The sequence below is a fragment of the Sinocyclocheilus grahami genome, unplaced genomic scaffold (assembly GCF_001515645.1).
Source record: "Sinocyclocheilus grahami isolate Dianchi unplaced genomic scaffold, SAMN03320097.WGS_v1.1 scaffold1104.1, whole genome shotgun sequence".
In the NCBI taxonomy this organism is placed as follows: domain Eukaryota; kingdom Metazoa; phylum Chordata; class Actinopteri; order Cypriniformes; family Cyprinidae; genus Sinocyclocheilus; species Sinocyclocheilus grahami.
The window spans coordinates 130,215-139,001 of NW_015506283.1; the positions used below are offsets into that span (position 1 = coordinate 130,215).

Here is an 8,787-nt window from a genome sequence, read left to right on the forward strand (position 1 = left end):
GTGAATGAATATGAATGAATGAATTAATTAATGATGCATTTACATAGCGCTTTATTGTGTATTGTTGTACACCCAAAGCGCTTTACAATCATATGGGGGGTCTCTCCTCAACCACCACCAGTGTGCAGCATCCACTTGGATTGGAATGAGTGAGGGTGAGAGTGAATGAATGGGTGACTGAGAAACAGTTCATGACTGGAAATGTAAATAAGTCAATAAGCTAGTGACAAAATTTATGAATGTGTGAGTGAGTATGTTAGTGAGTGAGTGAATGAATGAATAAATTGAATGAACAAATCAATGAATGCAAATCCTGAATAATGAGTGAATTAATGAGAAGGAAATTATTATTGTATTTTAAGATCAAATGATTGAAGTGTAAATGAATGAGTGTATAAACAAGTAAATGAATGTGAGTGAGAGTATAAACGAGTGAGTGAGTGATTCAATGAGTGAGGGTGAGAGTGAATGAATGGGTGGGTGAGTAAGTGAGTGAGTGAGTGAGTGATTCAATGAGTGAGGGTGAGAGTGAATAAATGGGTGGGTGAGTGAGTGAGTGAGTGATTCAATGAGTGAGGGTGAGAGTGAATAAATGGGTGGGTGAGTGAGTGAGTGAGTGATTCAATGAGTGAGGGTGAGAGTGAATGAATTGGTGGGTGGGTGGGTGAGTGAGTGAGTGAATAAATGAGTGAGTGAGTGAGTGAGTGAGTGAATAAATGAGTGATAGTGAGAGTGAATTAATTGGTGGGTGGGTGGATGAGTGAGTGAATACATGAGTGAGGGTGAGAGTGAATGAATGGGTGGGTGGGTGAGTGAGTGAATAAATGGGTGAGGGTGAGAGTGAATGAGTGGGTGGGTGAGTGAGTGGGTGAATAAATGAGTGAGGTTGAGAGTGAGTGAATGAATGGGTGGGTGAGTGAGTGAGTGAATAAATGAGTGAGGGTGAGAGTGGGTGTGAACTAATGAGAGGCTCTCCTCATCTGTACTTTTGAATTTAGATTACTCTGATATCCAAGGCCAAATGTGTGACATTTATATTTTCTCCTCAAAATTACTTTTGTGGAGTTGGAGGCAAATATTACAATAAGCAGGCCGTCCCCACGGTGTGTCTATATCTGAGGCCCATGCCACATTCAAATCTGAAGCTTGGAGGCTTTACTTCACACAATCAGTGCGAGAACGCAAACAGAAGCAATGAGTCATGTGATTGTGTAAGCTTTCAGACAGTGAAGAAAGTCCCCTCTTAACAAGGCTGAAAGCAGTTGATTGTACTGCCATACACAAGGTCATAATAAACCATGGCATGAGAAATAATTTTCAAAGTTTGATAAGAATATTTCATGGTGCAGTATGCATTTGACCAACAAAGGAGAAAAAAAGACATTCTTACTTGGATCTGATTTGGAAAATGTGTCCATGTCAAGCAGATTTCTGTAAAAAGAAATGAAACAAAGAGTAATAAATATGCATGAAAACTATATGACAGACAGACATCTCTCTCTCTCTCTCTATCTGTGTGTGTGTGTGTGTGTTCTGTTGGTGTTGGCACAAAAGGAGTAAAGGATTTAGGTAACTGAAACATTTTTTACATTCTCCTTCATAAAACACATACTAATATACCTGCTACATTTTCATAAGAAATATTTGTATGTGGAAAAATGAGAAAGACTAAATCATACTATTGAACATACTCTGTAATATGAAATTATATGCAAATAATTATATATATATTAACCAGTTGTATCTCACTTAAAAGTTTTATTCAGCAAGGATGCATTGTTGAAAAAAAGTGAGAGTTAAGACATTTTAAATGTTCTAATATAGTAAAGACAGTCCATTTCAAATAAATACTGTTCTTTTAAATTTTCTATTGATTGATTAATTGATTTTATTTCCCAGCAGTTCAGCTTATTCCTTGATTTTACACATATAAAGCCTAACATGCAGCTCACTGTTACACTTGTGTCTTTTACTTAACAAATGCTGTTCATGAGAGCTAAAATTATTAGTATCAAAAGCAGGCAAAAATATTTACTAATATTAATTATTAAATAAATTGTTTTATTTATTACTGTGATATGTTTTAAAGGGTTGGGTATATATCTTAGCTGTAATGCCAAGATAAAATCCTGTGTTCAAAGTGTTAGCCTGCTCAGTACAACAGTGTTTTGAAATATAAAAGTAGATTTTTTTTTGGATGCAAGTATTAGCATTTTTCTTCAGCTATCCTAAGTTTCATTACCTTTTTAATTTGAATTGATATTTATCTGTAGGTTGTTTGCTAAAATGTAACATTAATCACATGCTGAACAAGTGTCATCACAATAGCTTGTTCATGATTAAAGAAATACTAAAATAAATTAACACATTACAATTGCCCTTCTGTTACACTTGCCCACAGTCTCGTCTCCAGAGTTACTTTAATAGCAAATAGAAGATGTGTCTTGGCCTACACAAGCTAATTATGACACACTAACGAAAACGTCTCCAGGTTACGTGTGTAGCCATGGTTTCTCGAAGGGAACGAGACGCTGCGTCAAAACGCCCCGGCGAGACCACTTTTTGAAGCATGAATGAAATCAGTCTAATAGAGAAGCGAGACGTCACGAGCGGGGTGACGTGAGTAACCAGGAAGTATAAAAGTGCATCCTGCAAATTCACATGTTAGCTTCTGTGGAAGTGAGCGCCTGAAGGGAGGCAGGGAGTATGGCAGAAAGATGCAGCGTCTTGTTCCCTTCAGGGAACCATGGTTACATATACGTAACCTGGAGACGTTCCCCTTCAGGAACTGGAGCTGCGTCTAAACGCTTTTGGAACGAGTATACCCACTGCGCCATATGAGCAAGTCCCTGTCAAGTGTGTATCTGGTGAGCATATCAAGACGAGAGAACCTGGGACCCTGGAGTGGATGTCAGGTCCAAACTGTAGAATTGGACAAATGTGTGTGGAGAGGACCAGCCTGCCACAGCACAAATGTATTGAAGGGCCACAACCACTGATAAAGCCTTGGAAGCCGACATACTCACAGTCGAGTGCGCTCCCCGACGGGTGACTGGAGGTCAGAGGACTTGTAGGCCAGTGTGATGGTCTTGACCACCCACCTACTCATAGTTTGCTTGGTCGCAGGAGCCCCTTCTTTAGGCGGACCAAAACAAACAAATAACTGATCTGCCTTACACCACTGGGCAGCTCAGTGCTCGCACTGGACAAAGCAGATTGAGTCTTTCCTGACCTGCTTCCTGGAAGGGAGGAGGACAAAAGGTTTGCAGTAATACTGTACAGGACTCGGCGGAGAAGTGGGCACCTTAGGGACATACCCAGGTCTCGGGTAAAGGAATGCCCTAACCATGCTCGGGGCAAACTCCAGGCACGATACAGCAAGTGCCTGAAGATCCCCTATCCTCTTCAGTGAGGATATGGTGAGTAAGAAGATCGTCTTCAGCATGAGCAACTTGTCAGAGATATCTTCAATGGGTTTGAAAGGAGCATTGCACAAGGCCTCCAGAACCATCGCCAGATCCCATGAGGGCACCTTGGTGTGCTGTACTGGCCTCAGCCTCAGGGTGCCACGGAGGAAACGTATAACTAATGGGTGTCTTCCCAATGACTGACCACCCAGAAGGGTATGGTAAGCAGCTATGGCTGCCACATAAACCTTCAGAGTGGAGGGAGATAACCCTGCGGAGAAGTGCTCCTGTAGAAACTCCAGAACTGTACCAATTGGGCAGTTGACTGGGTCTTGCAGTTGCTGTACGCACCAAGAAGTGAAAAGCTTCCACTCCAAGGCATACAGTTTTCTCATGGCGGGAGCTCTGGACTGGAGTATGGTCTCAACAACCTCAGTTGAGAGACTGAGGCACATAATGTCCCCTTAGGTCTGGAAAAAAGTGTTCTAGAGCTCGAAACACGGCCAGCATTTCCAGACAGTTTATGTGCCACATGAGATGATGGCCTTCCCACTGACCTTGGGCAGAGTGGCCACTCATGATCGCTCCCCAGCCCGGGAGGGAGGCGTCCGTCGTTAGCCTTACATGACGACAAGGAGCCCCCAACTTCAGGCCTTGAGACAGGAACCAAGGTTTCTTCCACATGTCTAAGGTTTCTTCCACATGTCTAAGGCATGTAAGCATCGCCGCGTGACCTTGATCGTTCAAAGCGGGTTCCTCCTCGGGGAAAACCCCTTGGCCATGAGCCACCACTGCAAGGGTTTCATGTACAGCAGGCCAAAAGGTATCACGTTGGGCACAACTGCCATCAGATCCAACAGTCTCTAAAACTGTTTGACAGTGAATGACTGGCCTTTTCTCACTCCCCTCACGGCTGTGAGAATCGCTTTGATACGGGCAGGGGACAACTGTGCCTGCATCGCTGTTGAATCCCACACCACGGCCAGATAAGTGGTCCTCTGTAGTGGAGAAAGCACACATTTCTTGGCATTTAGCCGTAACCCCAGCTCTTTTATATGGGCGAGGACGACATCTCGAGTCGAGCTGCCATCTGCTCTGACTGAGCTAGAATCAACCAATTGTCGATGTGATTCAGTATGCGGATGCCCTGGCGTCGCAACGGAGCCAGGGCAGCATCCACACACTTTGTGAAAGTGCAGGGTGAGAGTGGCAGGCCGAACGGAAGAACCCAACACTGGTATGCTTCACCCCCGAAAGCAAACCTCAGGAACTTCCTGCGTTGAGGAAGGATGGATATGTGAAAGTATGTGTCCTTGACATCTATCGTGACAAACCAGTCCTCTGACCTGATTTGAGACATGATCTTTCAGATAGTGAGCATCTTGAACCGAAACCGTTTGATAGCGTGGTTCAAAAGACGCAGATCAATGATTGGATGCAACCCCCCATCCTTCTTCGGAACAATGAAGTACCGGCTGTAGAACCCTAACTCTCTCGAGAGAGGAGGAACACGTTCTATGGCCTCCTTCCTCAAGAGAGTGTCTACTTCTTGTTCCAAAGCCAGAGCCTTCTCGGGGCCTACTAATGTAGGAATGACCCCATTTAAGCGATGTGGACGAGAAACGAACTGAATTCTGTAACCTCTCTCGCCAGTGTGCAGGACCCATTGTGAGACATTTGACAGAAGTTTCCACGCTATCAGAAAGTCTACTAAGGGAACCAGTCTCTCGACCAGTCTTTCTTCGGTGCCCTGAAGCGGATAACCGGCAGGGAACAACTGACCTGACTGCTCTAGCACCCTCAATTCAGGGGACAAGCTTTCCCATGCCGTACCGTCGCCGGGCGGCAGCTGGGAAATTCGCTCATCGGAGCTCACTGAGCCCTGAAGCACCGGGGGTGGCAGGGGTATCAGTAAAGCTCCCTGAGGGTTTTGAGGAGGATCGGGCACCCTATACTGAGGTGTGTACCTCTCCTCCCCAGGGTGGGCTGCCCTCAGAGTCCTGACGATGGAATTAGTCAGGACCGCTTGGCCGAGGTCCTCTTCGACAGAATAATGGTCCACCGATCCGCTTTCTGCTAAGAGGACCCCGCCCGAGAGCCCCGCTGCCCACGACGCTCTGCTTCTGGGTCTTGTGATATGAGGAGCTGGACGGCTGGGACTGCTCCCGCTCATCAGTCCCAAAGTCCTGGGAACGGCGAGGGAGGAAGCGCTGGAATGCCGCAGCCTGCTTCTTCACCTCCTGAAACGTCTCAACGACAGTGTCTACTGTGCCGCCGAAGAGGTCAGAAGGCAAAAGCGGGGCATCCAGCAGGAAGACTGATCTGAAGGCTGAAGACACACACACACACACACACCACATACGCGCTCGCTGAAGACCAAAACCTAAAATGTGCGCTTCCCGGATGCGCTTTTATACTTCCTGGTTGCTCACGTCACCCCGCTCGTGACGTCTCGCTTCCCTATTGGACTGATTTCATTCATGCTTCAGAACGTGGTCTCGGCGTTCCCAAGGCGTTTCGACGCAGCTCGAGTTCCTGAAGAGGAACTGACAGCCATTGAAGACCTAGTTAACTAGAGAATCAACCACCACAATAATTATTCACACAGATCAGCCAGATAGAGTGAAGTAACATATGCAGATATTCTAAACATATAAAACATAAACATAGTCTTAAAGGTATTAAAAGTATCCTGTAAGTGTCAGTGTATGTTTACATGACAACGATGTACTAAAATGGAAAACAGGCCAGTAGTTGGTGATGTCACTTTGTAAACAATCCCTTTATGTCTGTGCACATATAAACTGAACATGTAATATGCATGTGCATGACATCACTGTTTTCACAGTTTTTTGTAGTTTACACAGAGACAATTATGGTATCGTTTTCAAAAATGTGCACTTTGAAATGTGTTTTCAAAAGTTTAAATTTTCAGGCCAACAAAACAATTTGTGTAAATAAAACGTTAAAATGCATAGGGGCCTACTAGGGATGCAGCGATTAACCAGTTTCACAATTAACTATTGTTAATTAACTTTAAAATGTCACAGTTAATTAATCATAAAGCCTCCGCTACACCGAGTGTTTCTGTTGCACAGAATGGAACAGTTGCAACGTGCGCAAAACGAAAACAAAGTTACACTAGCGGTGCACCAGCTTAAAATGCTGTGCTTATCAGAGACACGGCGGCTACTACACACACTAGATTAACTATGACAGAGGAACCAAACAGCGATCCTTTATTTCCACCAGAAAAATGCCTGAAGTCGATAGTGTGGGACCATTTTGGGTACACCAAGATTGACCAGGGTGTCATTTAAATATTGCCATAAAAACTGCTGCTAAAGAGCGAATACACGGCTTTAAACTATTTTAATGCACGATGTGAAGGCAAGACTGACGGGAAGCTACGGCTTGCTAGCTCAGTAATCTGCCCACTTCAGATCAGACAGATGAAATAGTGTGGTAAGATCACATTTATTTGAATTGATTAATTATAACATTTAGCTACTTGAATTAATTATTTGATCAGGAGAGAGGGAGAGAGAAGTGTGCATGCGTGAACCTGCGTCAGCGCGTCTCTCTACAAAAATGTGAGTTTAGTTACTTAAACAGTGATTTTACCCTCTCCTTGCTGATGAATATGTAGCAATTCAGTATCTAATCTATTTTATTTTAAAAAGTCACGGGGCAGGGTTCTCAACAAGTTTGTGTCCTCGTGAATGTTTGTATGTGTGCGCAGCACGATCTCCGATCTCACAAACCAAAGTAATAGACATGTAAAATCATATTAATTATTATAAAAATTATTAAAATGAATACGTATGGATGACAGTTGATTACAATGATAGTTCAGTTTATTCCCCTCATTATTAATAGATTCCCCTGTGGGATAAATAAAGTTAATTGTCCTATATTAATAATACTTATTAACATTGTTACTGTGTTATTCCTATGTTACTGTGTTATCCCTATGCTACTGTGTTATTCCTATGTTACTGTGTTATTCCTATGTACTTTCTTCTGCACTGGAAGCTCCTGTCGTCAAGTCAAATTCCTTGTGTGTGTAAACATACTTGGTAATAAAGCTCTTCTGATTCTGATTCTGATTCTGATCTATAATCCCTTTCATAGTATTATGCATGAGTCAAAAACCATTGTTTCCAGTTTTGTGCCTCAGGTCCAAAAGAAATGTAAATAATGTACAAACTGAAAACATTAAATACTTTTGTGATCTATTTTCAATAGTTATTTTCAAAATGGAAATACTGACATGGATGTTTACAGAGCAGAGGTCACCTTTTTAATTCCAATTGGAGAGATGGACTTTTGTTTGTCTTTATTGTTATTATTTTGTGCTGTATTATTGGTTACAGTGTTATTTCTCTTTCTAAAGTCAGCAATAAATAACACTTTATTATCTAAAGAGTGTCCATGTGATTTTATACATTAATAATTTTGTGAAATGAATAAATGCATAATAATCGTCATAATCGTAAAACCGTGATTATTGCTCAGACAATAATCGTACCAACAAAATCTATAATCGTTGCATCCCGAGGGCCAACAAAGTTTTCCGCTTTTAGTTGAAAACGGTGTTGTGTAAACCCCCTCAGAGAGAGGCTAGAAATGAGGCTTGAAAACTAGAATTATAAGTGGAGAGGGAAATATAAACAGCGCAGAATATAGATGCATTAAGGTAGACGGTCAAGGTAAACTTGGCATGTGCAGCAGGGAAGATCTGAAGTTCCGCATCTGGGCTTTAGTAACTGTGCATTAGTGCAGGTTGTGAGGTAAATGATTGTGTCAGTGGTGGGCTCTGAAAGTCTGCCCTGTCCTCTCTGATAAAATCTTGAGTTTAGGGCAGAGGTTTTCTGTTCCAAGAGGATGAAGAGATTGTGCTGAGGAACTGGAAATAAAGTCTTTCTGATCTAGAGCTTATACACAGCCGTTCCATTATGAGGACATGCTTAGTATATCCCTTGACAAGCAGAACAAATCCCTGGGATTGTCTGGGTCTTCTATTTAGTGTTTTATGTACTTCCCTTCTGTCTCTGTCTCACCTGTTGCCTTTCCTAAATGAATATTCTGGATTATTTTCATCATAATACATATGGACAGCATCAGTCTGTCAGCATAACGTCCCTTGGTGCTTATTAGCACACTGAAAATATATTTACTGTAAATATAAATGGAATTTTAGCAGACAAGCGGGCAATAAACATGCATGTGAATGCATAATAGAAATGCTTACCAATCCTGTTTGTGTAAAAGTTATCTTTGTCAATCTTGCCAAGGCCAAGTAAAAAAAGGGGGGAAAAGTACTTTATCACATCAAGATTTGTTTGAAAAAAAAAAAAAAAAAAAAAAAAAAAAAAAA

At 42.4% G+C, this 8,787-nt stretch overlaps 1 protein-coding gene across 1 annotated transcript in view; it reads right to left on the reverse strand.

Annotated features, from left to right (window-relative positions):
* The window catches only part of LOC107566841 (copine-8), a 180,693-nt gene that overhangs the window by 97,007 nt on the left and 74,899 nt on the right, over window positions 1–8,787 (reverse strand). The window contains exon 2 of the mRNA XM_016252400.1: window positions 1,391–1,431. Within this exon, the coding sequence (XP_016107886.1) occupies window positions 1,391–1,431 (41 nt within the window). The remainder of the gene's footprint in view (window positions 1–1,390; window positions 1,432–8,787) is intronic.